We start from the raw sequence: 27,366 nt of genomic DNA on the forward strand, positions 1-27,366 counted from the left end.
TGCAACAGAGTGTTTTCTGCGAAAATCTTGCAGTTCAATGATCCCTTGAAAACATACAAAAAATCTAGAAAAATCCAATTTGCGGAAGTTGTTTAAAATTGTATTTTATTTGTACACGGCAAAGCTACTTTGACATGGCCTGAACAGCTCACCATACTGACGTCATCGCAGTCGTATAGTGACGTCATCGGGTTTGTTTATTTCCGATTATGAAGAAAATAAAAGTAAGTATAGAATCTACCTATTTGTTGCTTTACAAATGTTTCTACTTATCAGAACTTTTTAAAGACCCTAATAAGTGACTAACACCATGATTTCATACAAATTTGTTGCCTGTGTCATTGTTTACAAGATGTGATTATATCTAGCGGTATCTTTGACACCATGTTATATATAATCTCGATCATGTCCACACATTGTCGAATTGTCACTTCTCCGTTGTCTTTACGATGCACGCATGCTTGGTGTTATTCGTTTGTATGGTATTTAAACATAGTTTCTATATAAAACATAGTAATTATAAAGATAAACGACTAAATTCAAACATTACTTTGGAGCCGAGATTATGTTAAATTTTGAATCTACGGAAGCGCATAAGGGACATCATTTTCGTAAATTATAAGGAAAATCCCAATAACTAATGTGAGCGTGCCTGTTACTGCTGGTCTCTATGTCTGTTGACCTCTATCACTATTTTTGGTTTCAGAAAGTTACTTAAAGATGTCAGTCTGAAAGTAATGTGGGATTGACACTTGGAAACAATTGCTTTAAGGTATGTACATATCTAAATATTAATTGGTTTCCATTTATAAACGTTGGTGTTCAAATGACAAAACTGAAATATAATATAAATTCCCAACCCACCAATCACTATGATATTACTTACATAAAGCGATATCCACGTTACCTGATTTCATAGATGCGTAACACCGAGTGTGTGCATTTGTTTGTTTGGTTGCTTGGCGTTTAACGCCGCTTTGAACAATTTTTCAGTTATATCACGGCAACAGATCATTTATTCATATTTCCTGGATTCTACCAGTACTAGGCTTGAGCTCTGAAGTGCATTGCACAAGAACACTCCCTGGACCACCATGTAATCCTTAATTGTCAGAAAAAATACTAATTAATCGTAAACAGATTGTACTGTCTTCTCTAAATATAATTTTCAGATGGATAAGAGCATTATTTGCAAGCAAGTGTTGGCAGGAGGGGAAGCGATCGCACACTTGAGACAGAAAGGATCTGACGGTATAAATAAAGCAAGTAGAGACCGTGGTGATGATGCCGTCGCAAGTCCTGGTCAAAAGGTACACGTTCAGTGCAGAAAAGACTACTGTGACCAAAATGTGATCCGTCAAGACAACAATGACAAAGCAGCAGTTAGTCCATGTGCATTACCGTCGCTGAGATCCAGGAATGAACAGTTCAATTTTAGAGATCCCTGCTTATTTTGTGGACAGGATGCAAAACTAAACGACAAAAAACGAGGAATAGACGTGTACCCTGTCCGCACTCTCCTGTTTCAATCAGTGCTACTCGATATATGTAGGCAACGATCTGATATGTGGTCTTCTGAAGTGGAGAAACGAATCAATATGGCGCTGGACTTACCTGCAGCGGATGCTGTGTACCATCAATCCTGCAGTGTAAATTTCAGGTAAGAAGTGTTCATCTTCAAAGTGGAGTGGTGTTTAACGCCGCTTTAAATATTCTTTCTGTCATATCATGGCGACAGTTCACCTATCCATGCTTCCTGGGTTTCACCAGTACTAGACTATGCTCTGAAGTGTTTTGCCCAAGGACACTCCCGCGAGACTAAGTGGCTCGAGTGGGGATCGAACCCATAACCGTCAGTCACATGAGATCACAAGTCCGCCACCCTAATCACTGAAACTGGTTAGAGCGCCCGCCTCCGGTGCGGGAGGTAGTGGGTTCGATCCCCGACCTGGTCATACCAAAGATTTTCAAAAAATAGTAGTAATGGCTTCCCTCCTTGGCGTTCAGGATCATGGGGTTGGCATTACGACTGGTTCGTCAGTATCAGGATAAAGTGACTGGTCGGGTTCAGACGTGTATCAGTGTTATACACTGGGCACGTTAAAGAACGAGAGGGCTCTATCGTATAAGAGTAGGAGTAAAGCCAGGATCCCCTGTATCCAATCTCCCTCTCTCTGGGACGTCCATTAGGTGGTGCTGAGATTGAAGGACTGAATCTTCTTCGCTTTACGAAATTTGTAAAGTAGACAACCTCCGATATTTGAATATTTGAATATATGATGCATCAAAATTTCACCGTTACAGAGCTTATTTACAGGTCCAAAAATGGAGCTTGAACCAACTGACTGGGGCTGGGCGGTGATCGATGCTAGGTTCATTCCCATTAATACGGATAAACCTCCAACCCATGGAAATCTTCTGAAAACTATCACATGTAACTGCAGATCCAGTTGTGATACTCATAGAAAACATGGGTTAGAATGCACAACTGGTGTGGTGAGTGTAGGGGTCTTAGTTGTACGAATGTTTCAAACATAGTAGAAGAAGACGTAAGTGATATTTTGTGATGAGAATTTGCTTAGCAAATATCTTTGTGTTAAATAGTATGTGCTGTAGATATTGTCTTTATACCACTGCAAAAGAACTGAATTGTTTGGACGAATACTGTGTCATTCGTATGCTATTTTGTAGACCTATTCAAATAAAGTGGGCGGGGAAACATATGAATAATGCATTGTATATTGTAAACTCGTATGAAGCCACACAGCTATTAGTTTTGTTTCAGTATTTCGTTTAGAATGATTACACGTTATATGATTATTTCATGACTGACTGTTAACGGTGAATTCAGACCTGATTAAAGTTTGGGTGGGTGGGGTAAAACATAAATTAATCGGAAATAAATCATAAAACTATATATATATGATCTGTTTAAATACAATTAAATACACCAAATTACATGTTGTTGTTGATACTTTTGAATTCTTGGTGTAAGATGACCTTTATATATCGACTTTTCCATATGTACACGAGCCTCGGCGTTTCCGTTGCTATGTTGGCTGTAAAAAACTTAGTCGAACACGTGGTTATGAAAAGACAAAAAACACTTATTTCCCCTCATTAGATTTTTCTAGATTTTCTCATGTGCATGAGGGAAGTATTAAGGAACTCAAAACTGTTGTCCCCGTTTCTGTTGCAATTAGTTCCAGGTTGACCCTATATTTCACCTAAAGTGATTGGACTATAAAAACAATCTTACATAGGTGCCAAAGTCTGCCATCAAAATCAAGGTGTTATTTAATAGGATCACTTGCTAAAACTGCAATATTTAGTCATAGTTTATACACAACAAACTCAGAAATTAGATGTCTCGGATTTATTGCTATTCTACATCTAAACACTGAGATATATATACATGCATATGATCTATTGGCATGGAATCTTGTATACCTCTTTCGTACTTCGAAAGAAATATAAAGATCTGTTACAATTATTGACATGATATCAATATATAATGATCCGATCGGGAATAAGATGCCAAACGAATGATTTAAATGTAAAATCAAGAGAGTTCATAAGAGAATTATATTGCCATTTATATAATTGTAATGTATAAGAATAAAGTCACTCACACAGCTGCTTTTGAGCCTTTCTCAGAACGTCTGGTTGCACCTGTATATATTGAGTGTAACATGAAGATGGCCAATGTCCCGGTGTCTGAATTAAACGATTTTCTACATTGTTTGCTGTAGCAGCAGTAGGTGCAGCACCCCCACGGAAAGAATGTCCTCAATACTTACTGGCATCAAAACCAGATCTTGTTCGAACATTCTCTAGATAGCCTAGAAACCTGTCACTAGAGAAAGGCTTATTTTCCAATTGGTCCTCCACGAACAGAGGTTTACTATTTTTCACAACCTCTAATAGAGTTTCAGCGTATATCAAAATAGCTTTTTACAAATAATCCCGGACCCATTCATCTTTTTTTCCCTAAATTTGAACTACAACACCATGCTGAAAAGGGTCTTTTTTGATGCTGGCGAACGGAGATTTAAATATGAAAGGTCACTCGCAAATGTAACATAACCTAAAGTCAAATGCTCTGTTAATCGCACTGTGAATTCACTACAACGAAGAAAGTTAGAAAAGGCTACTAAGATCATGCATTGTAGAGTCCAAAGGTCCAAAGATGGTTCAAAGATGCCGCCCTGAAGAGAATTGCAAAGCGAGAAAAGAATAAGTGCTGTAATGGGCATCCTGACTTTTGGTGTAGACACTTGAGATTTTTTAATACCTCTTAATACCATACTGAGCCTGTAACATTGAAGTGAAGGGTTACCGAAACCATGTTTTACGTAATGATGACTCACCCCAGCAAGGTACAATTTAATGGTGCACCACTGCAATTTTAATAATCTCGCACAATAGGTAGCGAAGTAACCAAGTAAATCTTCTGGGGACGTTGGCAAAGACATATCACCCGGGACGTGATTAAGAACGTGACGAAGCACTAAAATCCTAAATTAGGATAAATGGACACCTCCATCAAACACTCCATGCCAGGTTTTAGAAAAGCGCCAGCTCTGAAGCCAGCGGGCAGGGTGTTGGTATTGAGTCTTCCGTTGGCGCAAGCAGTCTAAACTTCCGGTCTTGGAACTGCGAAAGAGAATCTACGATTAGATTACATTTCCCTGCAATTTACTTTGCATGCAGAGAAAAGTTGTTGACCATAAGAAATTTCCCATAAACCATTGTCCTGCGAACCCGTAACCTGAAGGTGTTGCCTATGTGAAAAATTCCGTTTCTGCTTTAGTGGAATCTGATCTGATCTACAACCTGCAAGATCTTACTGGACGAATAGCTCTACACGCAAGTTCAATTGTCCTATGAGACTGAGCAAGCCTCTTTTGGTACACATTTTAGTTATAAACGTTGATATAATGTTTGAAATTCTGTCTATCTTTTCTACTGGCAAACGTGTCTGCATCTTTTTTTTTTTTTTTTTTAAATAAATAAAGGTTATTTATTTTACATGATTTTTTTTTTATCTTTTTTGTATCTCGGATAGTACATACATACTCCAGACATGTAGTTGATCTCACCGATTTCTTACTAGACAATGGCACAAACCGTTGTTTAAAGACCAGCGCCATAGTACAGTGAGGTAAAGCTTTCTGGTGCATCTATAGTCAGAAAGTTATCCAGCAAATGCAGGATATATTGAACTCCATAGTTATGTTTTAAAATCCAACAGATAGCAGTAGACAGAGTGTCAAATAGTTTTGGACTTGGACGATTGCCAAACACCAGCCTTTTAAAGTGAAGTAATCATCCCATTTAACGACGTAGAATGGCTACAGATCCTCTTGTATTGGAACTAATGTGAAAGCATCTCGAATGTCTGTTTTACCTTTGCCACTATAAGACGTTTTTTGCTCGACCTAGTATTTCCCTTCTGCTATATCAATAAGGCTTATTCTGTAATTGTGAAATGATACTTCTTTACCGAGGAGAAAACCTTTTTATAACTCTGCTTATTGTGGTCTCTGTTTGTTTCTACAAATTGTTTGTCTGGATGATTTTCAAGCTCTAAAGCCATTAGATCTACTTTGACGGGAATCAAAGCCTGATTTATTTGCTTTGTCCCATCTCTTGAGAGTTTTTTGAAAACGAATTAAATTTTTGTTGAGTATGCTCTCCTTTGCACATCAAACAGAGATGAAGATTTTTACGGTTGTTTCTCGTACAGCCACGAGATGTATTGAAATTGTTGCAAATTTCTTTGCCATTGCGTTGCACTCGTGCCCGACCTAGCACGTCAGTATCACTGTTGTTGTTGTTTTTGACTGACGAGTTGTAAATACGAGCACTGTCCGCACAAGGACAGAAACTTGTTTGACGCAGGGTGCTGTCACACACAGAACATATATACTGGCTTTGAAATTTGCGAAAATTCCACAAAACACAGTGGTAATTCTGATTTACCGATCCACTTTAACATTATTGTTACATTTAAAATGAGCTGCCGCCTGCGTTGTAAACATTTTATGGTATTCAGAAAACCCTTTCCCGTTGTATCGACTTTCCATGTAAATGATGTCCCTTTCATACATATCTAATTCCTCCCTGCGGTGTGAATGAGTCTGACACATAACGTTTTTGTATATGCGGAAGGCTTGAATGCTCTGGGGCAATGTCAGCGACTGTAGTAGTCTTACAACTTGGTTATCGGCGACGATCTTTTCAGGATGGATTCGATTGTAATAAGGAATGAGCAGGGCGGCTGAATTGACATCCTTGCCCTCCTGTATTTGACGTCTGAGTGACTGTTGCACCGTTTCAACGGAAGGCAAAGATTCGGCTGGATACCCAAATTTCGTCTGACAATACTGACCTCGATATCCAGTCCTGGGTGACGTGTCGCCTGGGTTGACATTTCCTATGTTAAAAGAAGTAAAACCAGCATCTCCATTCATACATCTCGTATTTTCCGTGGCTCTGTTGTGCCGTCACTATCGTTGTCAGATTTCCCCCGACAATGACGCATGCGCATTTCAGCCACGCCCATTACCTGACCGTCACTGTCTGAAAAAAATAATTTATGTTGCGGTTGGAACAAAGAATACATGAAATCTCAATGTCAAAATCAATCCTTCAAAACTAAGCTTGATTTAAATGACAACAGTGGGTCATTACCTGTATATATGCTTTTCCATACAGGTATCTCTGCCCAATGTGCTGTGTAGTTGTTGAGCAATGGTTTGTAACAAGATGTTCCACAAAAACATTGAACCCTGCCATCTTTCTAAACTTTACTGGTCTTGGATTCTCTAGAAAGACTTCATGTTCTCTTCGTGTGGTAGGCAGGTCCTTTGTTGGTATAGGGGTACCTTGAACAAAAAAAAAAAAAAAAATCTTACAATCAATCGAGGTAAATGATCATCTGTCAATTTGTTTTCATTGCAACACAAATTTTATTGAGAAATCAAAAGGATAAGACAACGGGCTGGTCATCTTTCATTCCTCTGTATTAACTACATATATCAAGATAACTCACCTGATTATCATACAACCATCATCAAACTAGTTATAGGGGGTACTTTATTAGCACCATATTTAATCTCTGTGTTTTCTCTTGCAGTCCGTTTACCGAAGTGTGAAATGTGGAATGAAATAACTTACAATAATAATAAAAAATCCATCTGGATATTTTCCGTGATTTTACCATATTTTAAAATGACATCCCTTTGTATGTTAATTTTCGCTTGTGAAAGGTGTAACCTTTCAGTACATGTCTTCTCAAATTTGATTTAAATCTATGCCAATAAAACAGCTACCAAGTGCTGGAAGTGCCATATGGATCTTGCCAGCTGGATTTTCACAGTGTGTGTTCAATGAGTCACCAATGTGTTTATCACACTTCATTTTAAAGTTGTATGATACCTGTTTGTAACAAAATTGTTACTTTAATCATGTCATAATGCATACTCTAAGATTTATTAATAAACCTAAAACAAAACAAGCCTAAGGGGTACCAGTACATTTATGTATAATAATTATAGATACATAATGTAAATATTTTACAGAATGTTATTTCATTGTACTGATACAAAATGTATATCATATTCAAGGTCCTCCTCGAAATTCCAGGGATTGTGATGGCTATCTATATCTACACTGAAGAGAAAATAAATTGTAGGGTAACCCTTGTATTTAAAAGATTTCAACTTAAAGGTGACTAATTAGGGCCCCGCATCGTGATGCGGGTGCCCTATAGTAATCACCTTGTCCGTCCGTCCGTTTCCCTGTCCGTCGATCCATATATCTGTCCATCTGTCCATTTTCATTGGATTTTGATGAAAGTTGCTTTCAATACTTGACACCTGTCCATATATTTCTTAATATTAAGAAACTCAATCATAAGGGGTAGGTATTATGCGGGGCCCTTCCTCGACAATGGTCTAGTTATTTTAATTTTCATGATTCATATACAGGCATGTTCTGACCCTTCAACATATTCTGACCCTTCAACACGTTCCAATCCTCATTAACGCCCAACCACATTTTATCACCTTCTCCTTAAAATGGCCAGACAAACAGTTACGAATACTCTGGTCTGCTCGCTTAACTCTTTTTCAAAACGGACAATTAAACTGAAGTTTGATGTGTATAACTGTTCGTTCAAAGTTCAATCGCATCGAGATGTTTTTAATCCCTTTATTTATTTTGATCTGAATCGTAAAAATGAGCCCAATGATATTTATTTATCTATTCACATGTAATTATTTAATTTTCCATGATTCATGTACATGCATGTCAGACCAAAACATTTTTGCGATGTCCAGTTTACATGACTGAAACATGAAGTATTAATGTATATCCTACCTTATTTTTTATTGCAACACAAAATATTCTGGTTAAAAATGAATGTTTCTGAATGAAAAAGGCTTGCCTGACAAGATAAATATCCCTTATCCAAGGTTTTTATGTCGTTTGTGCATTCTCGGTCATCTGTGATATTAGAAAATATATGGTGTCTTGTCCTAATATTTATACAGTGCACATGTTCTTTGTATAATCTTATCGACATGATCTCTGTGTGTGTAATTACATTTCTTCAGTTTCAATTTGTTCACCGACCATTTTGAAAAACTCGCCGTATTTTTTATTCCAATGACAAGCGTCTCAGTGACAACGTCATCACCGACAGTACAGTGGCGCCTTCGTGTGTTTAGTACGTGGATGAGCCCTAGCATCCGACCTTACCATCACCCACATCCGAAGAACTTGGCGAAAGGTATCCTGCCGTTTTCAGTTTCGACGGCTGTTTTCGTTTCATTCATTTCCGGGTCGCACGCGCCGTTACGGGTCATGTCAGGGATCACGGAATTTATGTTTCGATGCCAGCACAGTTGCAAACATTTTCAAAAAAAGAGTTTGGATAACGATGATACGTGCGGTAAGTAACTTTTTTTTTATTTAACATTTGCGTATGTCCAAAAGTACATGATGATGTTTAACCCCCAAAATACCCCATTAAATTAGCAAGAAAATGTTTGTGACTTCGCATCTGTTTTGCTGTCAATCTTTCTCATCAAGATCACGTGACAAATGAGGATGGAGACTCCGTCAGAAAAAGAATGTATGGAAGCCTAGAAACGTCAGCTTATCATGGAGGATGCAGGATTTCTGTCGTGTAAACATTGTTGATAATTCATGTATTTCATTTTGTAATGAGATATATATAAATGTCATTTCACTTCTTTTATGTCAAGAATCCCAAAAGAGGAAAATACAGATTAAAATATGACCCTGAAGTGTTGTCAGATGAATATATTGCAGTTCTGGAGACAGGCATGGCCGTTCAGAAAGCAGCAAATTTGTTCATTGTGCAAATAACTACACTGAAAGATAGAATAAAAGTGCGAGTTATCGTGGATGTCGTAAAGTCTGCACCCGCGCCCCTGTTTTCACAAGAACAGGAAGCTCGAATTTCTGGACATATCAACATTATGGCTGAGTTAGGTTATGAATATCCCAGAATGGAAAACCATTAATCTGGCAACTGATTCTGCAATTCTTTTTAACTTTTTGAGTCTTTAGTGGCTTTGTAACTTTGTAACGTCTTGAGGCAGCCAGAACAAATGGAGCCTGTCATCGAGCAATATATTAAGAAGCTTGGGAACATTCTACAGTAATGGAATTTTAAGGAAGGACCACATGTTATTTATAATCAAGGCGATAAAGGGCTTTCAACAGACCACAAACCTCCAAAACTTGTTTCAGGTGCCACTTATAAGCCCCAGACTGTCACATCAGGAAAGTCCTAAACTATCTTCTGGAAATCAGGTCCCACCGTTCTTCATCTTTCCCGGAAACGTATGCTTAATGGTCTGATGGAAGGAGCTACCCCAGGAGCAACAGACACAGTAAGTGATTCCGGATGGTCGAACACAGAAATCATCAGACAACATGTGCAGACGCATCTTGTAAAGTATTTGCCTTCACGATCTAAAGAATCCCCAGTCTTTGTTTTGCATGACGGACATAAAAGCCATATATCGATAAGCCTTATTGAGTGGGCCCAAGAAAATCACTCCATATTATTTATCCTTCCTCCCAACTGCACTCACCTTCTGCAACCTTTTGATAGCAGCAGGAATGTATCGTGTCATAAACATTTGCGGGATTCGTGAATGAAATGACCACGTATGATGTATGTTAAATTGCATGCAAGGTCTAATTAGCAACCCTACCCAACTCATCTGGCGAGGTGACATTTTCTTCTGTCCTTAAACTACCAGGAGGAGGGATAAACAGTAACGTCATTGTAACAAATACAAAAATTAAATCACAAAACTATATCTCAACCTTTTTAAAACTGATTTTAAAGACTATTATATGTTAACTTTTGGAGTTTAGAAGAGTTATGCGCCTGAAACATATACAATTGACTTGTTAACGTTTGAATTTATTTTTTTGTACTTTCCTTATGGGCCACCGTAGCGTAGATTGGATGGCCGTTGAATTTACACACACGCACTCAAGGTAAGCAGACGTCATGATTGTATATATTTCACTTGGTGTATTTGTCGGAAGTCTATCAACTGTTTATAGAATTGGTGAAGACTAGTCAAGTAAGCCTTGGGATAAAATATATTTGATTTTTTTCCGTAAGTTACGTATTTTCTCTTACACCGTCGAAAATCGATGACACCGGGGTAAATTTTTAAAAATCAAGCCTCTCGTTTTTGTTTAAACTGTCAGAAACTAGTTTATATGGCTTTTAACTTCGATTTTACATTGATATGCCAGTGTACATTAGAGCTCCAAGGAGCAATGATGTATATTAACCCTTCAGCTGACACTGCCATGGTCAGAATACACATATTTTTGTACGTGCCGTAACTCGACAGAATTATTCTCTGAATTCATTTAATATTACGGTAAGAAATATACATAATTGTTGAAATAAGCGATTTTACAAGTTGTAATGAACAAGTTAATGTATGAAAATTCATAAAATAGTTGTTATATCCGATGAAGTTTGGAACTACAGTGACGTGCCAAGTATTCAGTCACAATGGCGGCGTGTTTGTATTTTGACATAAATATGGCCGATAAAAAATGACACCGAGAGGTAACTGATAACTCAGTTGTAAAAAAAGATGCACACTTGTAATTTGTATTTTTAGCCAGGTGTCCCTGTAATCCGTCTATGGACCGAATTTTATCAGCTGTGAATATATGCAGGGGTAATTTCCATCCAGATTTTTTTTGTTGTATATCCCGGATCTAGTTTTTTCGACTTTTATAAATGTTACGCGGTATTTTGACATACAATCATCAAGATTTTCAAGAATATCTATATCTAGAGAATGTGCAAGCCAGCTCATGCAGTTGATTTCACTTCGGGCATGACATTCCTGTATGGACCTCGCACGATGTACGGACGCATTATCTTCTTGGAAAAATAACCACCTGCAGGAAAATGCCTTGCTATAACAGACCAGAGATGTTCTTACAAGACTTCCTGATATTTTGCAGCATCAATATTTCCATCGATAGAAGTCAGTGTCACACATCATTTCAACGAATGCAGCCCCAAATCATCACTTCATATTTCTTGTGCGTCAAGCGCGGCTGGACAAGATCGGGTCTCCATTCTTCGTCCTGTTTTCTCCAGACGTAAACGTTTTAATTTCAGCTAATATATTTTTCAAATATAGGCAGGTATAAAAAAAACACCTACATGTGCCTTGTTAGTGTTCCCCTCCGACACAGACGACACATCTACCCGATGTTCCAATAAAATGCTGGGCAGCTTTAGCAATTTTCATATTGTCATCGCATGAAATATTTGCATCACCTTTCCAAAGAATATCAACATTAATATCAACTTAGTACCATAATCTGTGTGAAGAGTTGCTCGTAGATTAATATGTAAGGGCAAGTAATAAAAAAAGTGGTAACAATCTTCACAGGGATGACCACAATGGCACTCGGCAGAATCGATAAAATTGACTCTAAAGAGGTAATAATTAAGAGAACTAACGTGGTTTCGTAGATAATTAGTCTTCTAGGTGCAAAGGAGGCAAACTCATAGTCAAATGTGTTGTTAACTGCAATATATTTTTTCATTAACTTTTAAGAAATTTATAGAAGGATATTTGATACTGTTGTCCAAATCATTCCAAAGTTTTATAGTAGAAGGGTAAAAGAGTTCTGCGATAGTTGAAGACGAAACTATTGTTCGCTTACTAGATGGACATTTCTTAAGTTGTGTGGTACTAAATCACCGATAACATTAGGTTATAAGCCTGTGAGAATCCCAAGTGCAATATCACTGAATATAAAATAAAGGAAAGCATGCGAGCTTCTCGTCTATTGGAGAGTGGTAATAAACCATTTTCACGATATAAGAATTCTGTGTGGTAAATATGGATTGACCTATGTTTATTGTTGCAACTTCTTGCTGAATGTTTTCAAGTATTGAAGAATTAGTTGTACCACAGTTGTCACATTGTCACATACTTCGCATGCATATTCGAGGTCTAAAGGTCTAATGTAGGTAAGATACAATTTTGCCAGATTGTTCCTTTTTAAGATAAGTTTTAGTTTTCGAAGGGTCGCTATGTATTTGGTTACTTTGCTTACAATATATTCTACATGAGCATTCGACTTTCAGTCGTTAGAAAGAATAACACTTAATTGTATATGATGGTTAGTAATTTGGATCGGAGTGTTATTGAAAGTAAGGATTGGATTAAATGGTAGTAAACGATTTGTCATGACTAGAACCTCAGTTTTATGAAGATATAATGACGTCAATCGGTTTTTCGACCAAACTTCCTTAAGTCTGAATTAGATTCATTTTTGATTACGTTTAAGCCATAGGATGCGTAAGAGAGGGAAGTATCAGCAAAACGTCTAGATAGGGAAGTGGGATTACAGGAAATATTGTTTATATATATCAGGAAGAACCTACATTTATAGTTTGAAAAGTGGATAGTGAATCCTTATTGAAAACTGTTTGCTTCCTGTTAGAAAAATAATACGTATCCACCGGAGTGGTCCTGACATAGCATACCTATTCACCTTATGGATAAGGTCTTTGTGCTGTACTTGGTCAAATGCATTAGGGTAGTTGCAAAATATAAGAATAGAATATTCATAATTTTCTAGAGAAGAAATTAATGAGTGATACATCTTGATAAGCTGATGTGTAGTTGAATGCCCATGTAGGAATCATGCCTGGTATTTGTAAATAAGGTCATTTACAATTAAGAAATTGTATATATACTCATAGACCACACGTTCATATGATTTAACTAAAAAGCTAAGAAGCGATATCGTTCTGTAATTAGAGGTTATGCTAGGGTTTTAAAAAAAAAGGCAAAACAGGAGCAATTTTCCAAGGATTAGGTTATATACATAACGACAAAGAATTATTCAATACAAAAAGGCATAGGCACGAAAACTTCATTTTGTGACTAATACCGTCATGGCCTGACGCCTTTTTATATTTAATACATTCATTGCATCTGCAACTTTATTGGATTTTTTATCCAGATCATTTACATCAAAGTACACACAGAACTCAAGTAATTTTTCAGAAGTTCACATTTTTTGTAATTGCCATATATAATTTCATTAGTAATACAATCTAACAGAGGGGATATTTCTGTATTTGTTCCACCTTTAAGAACATTTCACAAGACTTTCCAATAAATCTTAGGATTGTTATAGCTTTTATCAATTACTGTTTCTTTGTTATAGTAATTTCTATTGCCTTCAGTGTTACAATTAAACATTATCTTTTTATGTCTGCTTGTTTTTCTCATATTTCTATGGAGGGAATACTTAAATCACAGCACCATTGAATTTATCAGTAAAAAAGATGCACAGTTGGTTAACATTAGACATGTTATAAATATTTATATGTATAAATTACAGACAAGATAAAGGGCATTTCGACATTTAATTTGTAACCATATCATTTCCACAATTCAGAAATAGACATAGCAACAACACCACAAAATATATTTCTGTCTTTTCGAAAAGGTTCAGAAAAGCCATCAATCATAATTTCGGAGTTTGGAACAATCGCCGGAAAGGGTTTCAGTAATGCAAAGAATATCAGCATCATCTATTAAAGAGTTCATGTAGCTGACATTGTTTCGTAAACTCCAAATATTCAAATGAAGTATACTTATATTAGTGGGTGGACTAATATCGGAATGGCCGCAAAATCCCTTTGGTAGTCATCGAAGGCAATTTGACAACGGAACATAGACTCTGTATTGCAACCTGTCGTTGTGCCATTTCTTCACCAACCTGATCTTTCAACAAGACAGGTGCCATGGAGCGCGACGAACAATGAATTTTCTTCGTCTAAACAACGTAGACACATTACCTTGACAACCTTTCAGTCCCGATCTTTCGCCAATAGAGCGTGTGTGTTAGATCGTCGCATTCGAACGCGCCTAAATCCATTGGAGACTATACCCGCTTTGCAACGAATGCAAACGGGGGACATATTCGTTGAGACTAATGAAATTTTAATGACTGCCCTCTCTTGAACCTTGACATCCTTCGCCGCATTGGTTATAACTTAACACTTAATTGGATGTGTTATCCTGTAAAATAAATCATAATTTTTTATTAGTTGAGAAACAAAATGACATATTTGAATGAAATAGTAAAATTGTTACAAATATTTAGCGATTGCGTTTCCTTTAGCATGTAAGTTTATATAGATAGATAACTTGGATTATCGTTTTGCCAGGCATTAAAAAACGAGCAAGCGCTAGCATCAGGCTATATGCCTGTGCACGGATCAGCGGAAGATATGTAGATAGACGTGAACAGACCACTATAACATAATAGTGAGGACTTAGAGGAATGTCATAGAGGTGTTCTTTTAATAGTGTGCACGAGTATAAATGGCTATTAATATATCATTGGTGATGAGTTCAAGGACATGAAATCAACGCATTTCTAATTCCAAACGGGTGTAAGGAACAGCAGGTCTTAAAATTAAAAATTTAAAAAAAAAAAGAGGAGGTGGGGTGGGGTGGAAGTGATTTATCGTTTACGGGTGGATTGTAAGATTCATTGTAGCTAAATTCATTTTAACGATTTAAGGACTTTACAAAAGAGCGACATCGTAGGGTCTGAAAAAATAATGAATTATCATATAGGGATGAATAGTCATAAGGTCTTGATATAAAGGGTTATCATACGGGGTGAATAGTCATAAGGTCTTGATATAAAGGGTTATCATACGGGGTGAATAGTCATAAGGTCTTGATATAAAGGGTTATCATACGGGGTGAATAGTCATAAGGTCTTGATATAAAGGGTTATCATACGGGGTGAATAGTCATAAGGTCTTGATATAAAGGTTTATCATACGGGGTGAATAGTCATAAGGTCTTGATATAAAGGGTTATCATACGGGGTAAATAGTCATAAGGTCTTGATATAAAGGGTTATCATACGGGGTGAATAGTCATAAGGTCTTGATATAAAGGGTTATCATACGGGGTGAATAGTCATAAGGTCTTGATATAAAGGGTTATCATACGGGGTGAATAGTCATAAGGTCTTGATATAAAGGGTTATCATACGGGGTGAATAGTCATAAGGTCTTGATATAAAGGGTTATCATACGGGGTGAATAGTCATAAGGTCTTGATATAAAGGGGTTATCACTTGGGGGATGAATAGTCATAAGGTCTTGATTTAAAGGGTTACCATACGGTGTGAATAGTCATAAGGTCTTGATTTAAAGGGTTATCATACGGGGTGAATAGTCATAAGGTCTTGATATAAAGGGTTATCATACGGGGTGAATAGTCATAAGGTCTTGATTTAAAGGGTTATCATACGGGATGAATAGTCATAAGGTCTTGATTTAAAGGGTTATCATACGGGGTGAATAGTCATAAGGTCTTGATATAAAGGGTTATCATACGGGGTGAATAGTCATAAGGTCTTGATTTAAAGGGTTATCATACGGTGTGAATAGTCATAAGGTCTTGATTTAAAGGGTTATCATACGGTGTGAATAGTCATAAGGTCTTGATATAAAGGGTTATCATACGGGGTGAATAGTCATAAGGTCTTGATATAAAGGGTTATCATACGGGGTGAATAGTTATAAGGTCTTGATATAAAGGGTTATCATATAAAGGGTTACCATACGGTGTGAATAGTCATAAGGTCTTGATTTAAAGGGTTATCATACGGGGTGAATAGTCATAAGGTCTTGATTTAAAGGGTTATCATACGGTGTGAATAGTCATAAGGTCTTGATTTAAAGGGTTATCATACGGGGTGAATAGTCATAAGGTCTTGATATAAAACGGGGTGAATAGTCATAAGGTCTTGATATAAAGGGTTATCATACGGGGTGAATAGTCATAAGGTCTTGATATAAAGGGTTATCATACGGGGTGAATAGTCATAAGGTCTTGATATAAAGGGTTATCATACGGGGTGAATAGTCATAAGGTCTTGATATAAAGGGTTATCATACGGGGTGAATGGTCATAAGGTCTTGATATAAAGGGTTATCATACGGGGTGAATAGTCATAAGGTCGGTGTGAATAGTCATAAGGTCTTGATATAAAGGGTTATCATACGGGGTGAATAGTCATAAGGTCTTGATATAAAGGGTTATCATACGGGGTGATTGGTCATAAGGTCTTGATATAAAGGGTTAGCACTACGGGGTGAATGAATAGTCATAAGGTCTTGATATAAAGGGGTTATCATACGGGGTGAATGGTCATAAGGTCTTGATATAAATGGTTATCATACTGGGTGAATAGTCATAAGGTCTTGATATAAAGGGTTGAATAAAGGGTCATAAGGTCTTGATATAAAGGGTTATCATACGGGGTGAATAGTCATAAGGTCTTGATATAAAGGGTTATCATACGGGGTGAATAGTCATAAGGTCTTGATAGGGTTAAAGGGTTATCATACGGGGTGAATAGGTCATAAGGTCTTGAATAGTCATAAGGTCTTGATATAAAGGGTTAAAGGGTTATCGGGTGGGTCATAAGGTCTTGATATACGGGGTGAATATCATAAGGTCTTGATATAAAGGGTTATCATACGGGGTGAATAGTCATAAGGTCTTGATATAAAGGGTTATCATACGGGGTGAATAGTCATAAGGTCTTGATATTGATAGTCATAAGGGGTGAATAGTCATAAGGTCTTGATATAAAGGGTTATCATACGGGGTGAATAGTCATAAGGTCTTGATATAAAGGGTTATCATACGGGGTGGTCATAAGGTGATATAAATATCATACGGGGTGAATAGTCATAAGGTCTTGATATAAAGGGTTATCATACGGGGTGAATAGTCATAAGGTCTTGATATAAAGGGTTATCATACGGGGTGAATAGTCATAAGGTCTTGATTTAAAGGGTTATCATACGGGGTGAATAGTCATAAGGTCTTGATATAAAGGGTTATCATACGGGGTGAATAGTCATAAGGTCTTGATTTAAAGGGTTATCATACGGGGTGAATAGTCATAAGGTCTTGATATAAAGGGTTATCATACGGGGTGAATAGTCATAAGGTCTTGATATAAAGGGTTATCATACGGGGTGAATAGTCATAAGGTCTTGATATAAAGGGTTATCATACGGTGTGAATAGTCATAAGGTCTTGATATAAAGGGTTATCATACGGGGTGAATAGTCATAAGGTCTTGATATAAAGGGTTATCATACGGGGTGAATAGTCATAAGGTCTTGATATAAACATAAGGTCTTGATATAAAGGGGTTATCATAAGGTGTGATATAAAGGGTTATCATACGGGGTGAATAGTCATAAGGTCTTGATACTAGGGGGGTGAATGGTCATAAGGTCTTGATATAAAGGGGTTATCATACGGGGTGAATAGACATAAGGTCTTGATATAAAGGGGTTATCACTAGGGGGGTGAATGGTCATAAGGTCTTGATATAAAGGGGTTATCATACGGGGTGAATAGTCATAAGGTCTTGATATAAAGGGTTATCATACGGGGTGAATAGTCATAAGGTCTTGATATAAAGGGTTATCATACGGGGTGAATAGTCATAAGGTCTTGATATAAAGGGTTATCATACGGGGTGAATGGTCATAAGGTCTTGATATAAAGGGTTATCATACGGGGTGAATAGTCATAAGGTCTTGATATAAAGGGTTATCATACGGGATGAATAGTCATAAGGTCTTGATATAAATGGGTTATCACTATGGGGGTGAATGGTCATAAGGTCTTGATATAAAGGGTTATCATACGGGGTGAATAGACATAAGGTCTTGATATAAAGGGGTTATCACTAGGGGGGTGAACGGTCATAAGGTCTTGATATAAAGGGGTTATCATACGGGGTGAATAGTCATAAGGTCTTGATATAAAGGGTTATCATACGGGGTGAATAGTCATAAGGTCTTGATATAAAGGGTTATCATACGGGGTGAATAGTCATAAGGTCTTGATATAAAGGGTTATCATACGGGGTAAATAGTCATAAGGTCTTGATATAAAGGGTTATCATACGGGGTGAATGGTCATAAGGTCTTGATATAAAGGGTTATCATACGGGGTAAATAGTCATAAGGTCTTGATATAAAGGGTTATCATACGGGGTAAATAGTCATAAGGTCTTGATATAAAGGGTTATCATACGGGGTGAATGGTCATTAGGTCTTGATAAAAAGGGGTTATCACTTGAGGGGTGAATGGTCATAAGGTCTTGATATAAAGGGTTATCATACGGGGTGAATAGACATAAGGTCTTGATATAAAGGGGTTATCACTAGGGGGTGAATGGTCATAAGGTCTTGATATAAAGGGTTATCATACGGGGTTAATAGACATAAGGTCTTGATATAAAGGGATTATCATACGGGGTGAATGGTCATAAGGTCTTGATATAAAGGGTTATCATACGGGGTGAATGGTCATAAGGTCTTGATATAAAGGGTTATCATACGGGGTGAATAGTCATAAGGTCTTGATTTAAAGGGTTATCGTACGGGATGAATAGTCATAAGGTCTTGATATAAAGGGTTATCATACGGAGTGAATAGTCATAAGGTCTTGATTTAAAGGGTTATCATACGGGATGAATAGTCATAAGGTCTTGATTTAAAGGGTTATCATCATACGGGGTGAATAGTCATAAGGTCTTGATATAAAGGGTTATCATACGGGGTGAATTGTCATAAGGTCTTGATATAAAGGGTTATCATACGGGGTGAATAGTCATAAGGTCTTGATATAAAGGGTTATCACTAGGGGGGGAGGGTGAATGGTCATAAGGTCTTGATATAAAGGGGTTATCATACGGGGTGAATAGTCATAAGGTCTTGATATAAAGGGTTATCATACGGGGTGAATAGTCATAAGGTCTTGATATAAAGGGTTATCATACGGGGTGAATAGTCATAAGGTCTTGATATAAAGGGTTATCATACGGGGTGAATAGTCATAAGGTCTTGATATAAAGGGTTATCATACGGGGTGAATAGTCATAAGGTCTTGATATAAAGGGTTATCATACGGGGTGAATAGTCATAAGGTCTTGATATAAAGGGTTATCATACGGGGTGAATAGTCATAAGGTCTTGATATAAAGGGTTATCATACGGGGTGAATAGTCATAAGGTCTTGATATAAAGGGGTTATCAGGTCTTGATATAAAGGGGGGGGTGAATAGTCATAAGGTCTTGATATAAAGGGTTATCATATAGTCATAAGGTCTTGGGTGAATAGTCATAAGGTCTTGATATAAAGGGTTATCATACGGGGTGAATAGTCATAAGGTCTTGATATAAAGGGTTATCATACGGGGTGAATAGACATAAGGTCTTGATATAAAGGGTTATCATACGGGGTGAATGGTCATAAGGTCTTGATATAAAGGGTTATCATACGGGGTGAATAGTCATAAGGTCTTGATATAAAGGGTTATCATACGGGGTGAATAGTCATAAGGTCTTGATATAAAGGGTTATCATACGGGTCTTGATATAAAGGGGTTATCACTAGGGGGTGAATGGTCATAAGGTCTTGATATAAAGGGTTATCATACGGGGTGAATAGACATAAGGTCTTGATATAAAGGGGTTATCATACGGGGTGAATGGTCATAAGGTCTTGATATAAAGGGTTATCATACGGGGTGAATGGTCATAAGGTCTTGATATAAAGGGTTATCATACGGGGTGAATGGTCATAAGGTCTTGATATAAAGGGTTATCATACGGGGTGAATAGACATAATGTCTTGATATAAAGGGTTATCATACGGGGTGAATAGACATAATGTCTTGATATAAAGGGTTATCATACGGGGTGAATAGACATAAGGTCTTGATATAAAGGGGTTATCACTAGGGGGTGAATGGTCATAATGTCTTTGCACACAGAGGTTATCATACGGGAATGAATAGTCACAAGGTCCTATCATAAATGGGTTAATCACACTCGCCAAAATGCAGCTTATATTTTAAGACACTGACAATTTATTCTCTCTATGTAGTTTTTCCTACCGAATACTTGAAATTGCTGCTGCTACTTCTACCACCACCACCACTACTACTTTTAAGAAAGAAAAAAGAAAAACCCGCCAAATTAAAAGAATAAAATGCTGAGTTACTTCCCTTCCAACGTGTTCCCTTCTTCATTTTGAAAATGAATTCTAAATTAGTATTTGTATCAATAGAACAGACGGCCCTTCACCTTCCAATGGAAATATGTCCAGCTGTTCACAAAGCATTATCTATTCTAAATTACCATAACAAACGTTGTCATTTCCATTAAATATAATATATTACGCTACACTGTAAGGTCACAGCTGTCCGGTCATAAATATCCAATATTTCACATCATGTACATTGTTCACCAAGTAATCAGAGAGATGTAAGGTAACATTTTTTTAGCTCACATGGTCTCTGTGTGCTTATGTTGTAACGAGTCTCTGTTATTCGTCATTTTTTTTTTTTTTTTACATAAAAATCACAACTAGTCATAGATGACCAAGTGGATTTTGACCAGTTTTAGTCAAAAGCGTCCATATGGGAACACAATTTCTAAATGCTGGGTATCAGGGGCCTAAGAGACGGGGCCCAAAATCCGAAGTTTTGAAATCCTGAAATCCTACTACCCTCTAGGATTGATTTGGCTCAAATTTGGTCTGAATAGGGGAAGGGAAATAGGACAGATTCTTATAATCCATTTTCGTCTGTAGGAATGACTGGGTTCTGTCTGCATTTCACGTGAAACATTCTTGAGTGAAGAGAATTCGTTTTGTATAAACGTTGGGTATCGGTCCTCTGGGGGCAGGCGGGGGAAAGCCTTATGTGGAAAACAGAGCACATTCTTTAATATTTTTCTTAATTTTGCCTGAAGTATGTTTGATTGAAGATAAATCAATATAAACGGTGGGTTTCGGCCCACTGGGATTAGAGGGGCTGGACTGAGAAGGGGCAGATAGACTCGGTAAAAAAAACTTCAACATTCTTCTTCTGTGGGAATGCATGGATTCTGTCCCCAAATGGATAAGAAGCATCCTTGGTGAAGAGAAAGCAATTTTGTAAAATAGTGGGTCTTGGCACCTTAGGGCGGGGCGGAAGGGGAGGGGCTCAACAGAGGATTCCGTTCTAATTATTTTGATGTGGCTAAAAGGACCCCATGGTGTATAAATCAAGTGTCCGGCCCCCTAAGGTGTGGGATCTAGTAGGGGAATTGTAGTAAGTTCTTACAAGGTCAAAAGCACTCCTTGGACAATGGGATTCAGTTCTGTAGAAATAGAAGATATACTTCAATTTGACAACAAGACCGGAGGTAATAGGGAAATTATTTTAGAAATTATTCTCCATTTTTTTTTAAATTCGATAACGTCTTATCACAATGTCAATTGAACAAAATTGAGGTCGTTAACAGTAAACTGTTTTGAGTTGTTTGTTTTTCATTCTTTATTACTTTAAAAAAGAAAATCCGATAATGTTCTTGGGGGTATTTTGTAAGTTGGGTATAATGTGATACGATCAAGCCTATCGATCACACTCTCTCGTTTACCAGGAAGCAATACAGGCAAGGAAACACTCGAGGCGTGTACAGATGTGTGTTTGACGCTCCTAGTAAGACAGCGGTCTTCACTAAAATTTCTCTTAAACCTGTTACAGGGCTGATCTACTTAACACAAAAATAACTTTGAGTAGCACTGATTAACACGTGTTATTGTTCTGGAGCATTGTTCAGGGAAACAAAGTAAGTAGAAAGTATATATTTTTTCTGCATAACATTATCAGATAAAATAGATTACTGTATAGTATAACGTATATGCTATATAATTTGAGCCGTCTGGATATTATGTGTTTATGTAGAATGAGATACTCCGAGGGACCACAAAGTCGTGGTAACTTGTGAGAAAGATGTGGTAAACTCCCGGTCACTAAATGTTCACTCCCATTGGGAGACACAAATGCTCCATTATTATTATTATTATTATTATTATTAGTTTAAAAGACCCCCTACAAAAAACACTACAAGCGTTACGTCTCTGAATTTAGGATGTCACCATTTTTTCTTGATTTCATTTGTTCTGGCTATCATTGAATGTTATAATAAATGCTTACACAACAAGGACAAATTCGAGCGTCAGACAAACGCTTGACAGATATATTTGATCTTATTAAGTTATTTTATTTTAAACATATTTTATTTGAAATAAATCAAGAAATTTGAACATGGCAACTTTGAGAGTCCATTGTCCTGGGACATTTCTACCATAGTATGATATGATGCATCTAGCAACATACAAGTATAGAGTCCTTGTATGACTTTCCTTTTGGCGTGAATCCACGAAACGACTTTTTTATCATTCAACCGAGTCTTTGGATCGATAAACCTCAACAGGTAATTCTCGCGCTACCTTACTTCGTATGTGATATAATTGTTCTAAATGGATGGTTAAGTGATCAGGAATATGCGTGCACAATGAACACATAAGAATACCCTGCCCACCCCCCCTTCCCCGATATCGTTCTAGGCGGGATTTTAAAGAATTCGTCGCGTCTGTATTGTACTTTTCCATTGTTCGTTACCTTGTAGTATGTTATATATTTATATATATATATATATAAATAGGAGAAAACAGCTCTTAGCATTAGTCGGTTGCGGCACAATATCTCAGTGAACGCAACGTTCTTGTTGACACGACTCAACAGGTGCGTTGACACAGGTCACGTGGTCAGTTAAACCAGTTATGTCAGGTTAGATCGCCTTGGTCAGTTATCGGAATTTTACTTGAAATGGTTTGTAAAATGAAATTCGATTGGTTAGGGAAATAATTCTTTACCTGTAGTGTACATGGCGGTTCCTGTCACTTTGAACTAGACACCGAAGAATAAAGGAGAAATTCATTTCGGCATTAAAATGAATTCTCTTCGTTGTTTGTTATAGCGTCCGTTATATGTGACGACGCTGGCACAAAAAAATACTTATTTCCTGATAGCATCAGTTATTGATATTTACATGTATGTAGTTATCACCAGCTATTGATATCAACATGTATGTAGTTAGCACCAGTTATTGATATTTACATGTATGTAGTTAGCACCAGTTATTGATATTTACATGTATGTAGTTAGCACCAGCTATTGATATCAACATGTATGTAGTTAGCACCAGCTATTGATATCAACATGTATGTAGTTAGCACCAGCTATTTATATCTACATGTATGTAGTTAGCACCAGCTATTGATATTTGCATGTATGTAATTATCACCAGCTATTGATATCAGCATGTATGTAGTTAGCACCAGCTATTGATATCAACATGTATGTAGTTATCACCAGCTATTGATATCAACATGTATGTAGTTAGCACCAGTTATTGATATCTACATGTATGTAGTTAGCACCAGCTATTGATATCAACATGTATGTAGTTAGCACCAGCTATTGATATCTACATATATGTAGTTAGCACCAGCTATTGATATTTACATGTATGTAGTTAGCAACAGCTATTGATATCAACATGTTTGTAGTTAGCACCAGCTATTGATATCAACATGTATGTAGTTAGCACCAGCTATTGATATCAACATGTATGTAGTTATCACCAGCTATTGATATCAACATGTATGTAGTTAGCACCAGTTATTGATATTTACATGTATGTAGTTAGCAACAGCTATTGATATCAACATGTTTGTAGTTAGCACCAGCTATTGATATCAACATGTATGTAGTTAGCACCAGCTATTGATATCAACATGTTTGTAGTTAGCATTATCTATCGCTACCAGATTCTGTATGCAGATAATGTTGAAAATACGACTTACATGTAGATATATGATTTTAATAAGAACGGTATAACTTTTAAGATATTTAATATCCATATCATTTTTCCAACAGCTAATGACGCAAGTCGTGCTTCTTCGATGGCTTTACAATTCATCGCCATCAAATCCGATTTCAAAGTTTTGTTTAATCTTCAGATACAAAGGATCTCAAATGAGTTTCCTATGATACTTTGTTAAACTAGTCTTAGACGTTTCTACTTTGAAGTGCCTCGGCTCTCGTGCAACTCATAAAAAATTGTTTAATATGATTTCAAAATAGGTATACATGTACTAGTAGGATTTTCTGGCATGTATATATAACACAAGGCCACTTTGTGGGTTGGAGAATTTTTATTTTCAATATGCCACTTGCAATGCGTGCAACCGTGCAAGACACAGATACGGGTAATAAAAGACTATGATGTCTTTTTCCAACAACTAATGAAAACTACTGCATCTTGATGACGTAATACTATGACTAACCACTCGGACAATACCACTTGAACACAGCACATTATGTACCATGGAAACACACATGTATGTACGGACGACACGTTACGGGCACCTCACCTATTGACATTGATTAAGGAAACGAGTAAGATGATATTAAGAATAAAATAATGCAGATTACATGTAAATTATGATTTTATACACTTTGTATGTCATAATATATCACTGCTACATTCATGATACACATGGTTTTCTGAACACCCTGTATTTTTAACATGAAGTACATTTCTTGTAGTTGAAGAGAGAGACAAATGTCAGGCGAAGACTTCCGAGACTTCCGAGAGTAGGAGAATGCATCTATAGAATTCGATGACAAGGCTGTACAGTTAACAGATGGTGATGCGTTTTGTTGGGAGGATCTTGCAGCTATTACAAAGAACATAATACAGCTTAAGTAACTGAACAAATCATGACTTCAAAAAGCAGTCCCAACAGGTAAGCATATCCCTGAATTGCTGACTATGTCATGAAAATTGCACATCACCGACGAAACCTCATCGACAATCAAAACGCATTATTTCTTTATAGTCGTAAACGGAAATAGTTCTTTAAGATTATTTATGTGAATTAGTGTGTATGGAATATAACTATATGAATAATAACTTATTTGTGACAGCTGTGAAGGATTCGTCTTTTAATTGATAGGAAAGGGCCGCGTTGAGGTCCATATAAAACAATCGAAAAAGATTTAGTCATCATTCCCAAAATATGTTTTCCACATGGTCGGATATTGTCCCGAAAAAAGTTAACTAACAAGAATATACATTACCAAGCCTACAGCATCGATATAAGTACTATATATTGCACGTTTAGAACATCGTAATCAAACCTCACGATCTACGAAACGAGAATACCACAACATTAGAAAGATTTACGCGGAGACTCTTGAAAATGTACAAGGGTATTTAACTATCAAATCAAGATTTCGAGTTAGGTGAACCACATTCGTTTTAGAAAGTAATTCTATTATCAGATAATTACTTAAAAGTATGACTCCCGACTAATGTTTTCAGAATCCTTATATTTCATTTACTATTTATTTAGTGTGGTAGCTCGTCAAAACTTAAAGTGATTATCCATGTATGGTTTTAGAAATCCTTTTCCACGTGATGTGGGACATTTATAAAACATTTATACATATTTCTTTTGTACATGTTTCCCTTTTTTTATCTACATTGACTCCGTATCATTCCATTTTCTCTTATTCTTATGGGTTATTTTCATGACGTTTTTATAGTGAATATTGAACACCAGTTTAAATAAAGTTACTTTCTGGTCATTTCATGTCCCACACATGTCATGTTTCGAAGCTTAGTGATGACGACTCGGTGCAAAATATACAAAAATAAATGTTTTCTTTAAATCATCCAATGTTGACAAATAAGTAAAACATCTTGTTTGCAGACTCCTGCTGATCCTGATGAGTTTCAGCTTGTTGCTGTTGTTGGCTCTATGTCTTTACCTCATAGTGCTCGGAGGGACGATTGTACCTGACCTTTACGCTATCCCTATGTTTCTAACAAAGCCTCCTTCTAAACCAATGACTGTGAAACTTGTTACCTATTACAACAAACCACCCTGGGTAAGTCTGCACGTGTTCGACAGTTGCAAGTACAAGTGTAAGATGATTTCGTCATCAAACTACCACGACAGTGATGTCGTTGTGTTCCACGCTCCAGGCATACGCTTGAGCGAACCGCTCAGGAAGCACAATGGTCAGACATGGGTCTTCCATGCATTGGAACCGCCATTCTTAATTCCGCAGTTTCAAAAGTGGAAACGATTATTTAATTGGACAATGAGCTATAGAAGAGATGCTGATATATTTTTTCCATATGGTAACTTTACAAAGAGAACGGACTCGGAGGTCATTGATGCACCAGATATTATATGGGAAAATAAAACCAGAAATCTTGGTTGGATTGTTTCACACTGCGGAGTGGCAAGCCAGAGGCTTAAATATGGACAAAAACTTCAAAAGAATATTGATGTTGATATATACGGCCGATGTGGGAATCTTTTCTGTCCGAGAGGGAAATGGAAAGAGTGCATCGGACAATATAAATACTATTCATCATTTGAAAATTCTCTGTGCATAGACTACATAACGGAAAAGAGTTTCCGAGTGTTCAGTCAGAATATTGATTCGATACCAGTTACTCGTGGAGCTCCTGACTATTCTATTTTCCTCCCTCCGGGATCATACGTGGACACAAGAAACTTCTCATCAATTAGTAAATTAGGTATTTTCTTAAAGAAGTTATCAGACGACAAAGAATCATTCAAGTCTTATTTCAACTGGCGTCGTTATTACAAGGCTGAAGAGCTTGGCTGTGAACGCAGTTTTTGTGAGCTGTGTAGAAGATTACACAACCCGTCCGAGAAATACGAACATCTGTATGAGGATATTGATGAGTGGGTACGACAGGACTCGCAACCTAGGCGCTCGTGTAGACCCGTCGTAGACATAATATAA

The 27,366-nt window shown here is 37.0% G+C and overlaps 1 protein-coding gene across 1 annotated transcript; it reads left to right on the top strand.

The window, feature by feature from the left end:
- Window positions 1-1,172: 1,172 nt before the first annotated feature.
- Window positions 1,173-27,366, top strand: LOC132544843 (alpha-(1,3)-fucosyltransferase C-like). Its single transcript, XM_060208493.1, has 2 exons — window positions 1,173-1,660; window positions 26,295-27,366. The coding sequence occupies exons 1-2, from the start codon at window positions 1,173-1,175 to the stop codon at window positions 27,364-27,366; spliced, it is 1,560 nt and encodes a 519-aa protein (XP_060064476.1).

This window comes from Ylistrum balloti, unplaced genomic scaffold (assembly GCF_031769215.1).
Source record: "Ylistrum balloti isolate Yb309-2 unplaced genomic scaffold, AGI_CSIRO_Ybal_v1 Utg369810, whole genome shotgun sequence".
Taxonomy (NCBI): Eukaryota; Metazoa; Mollusca; class Bivalvia; order Pectinida; family Pectinidae; genus Ylistrum; species Ylistrum balloti.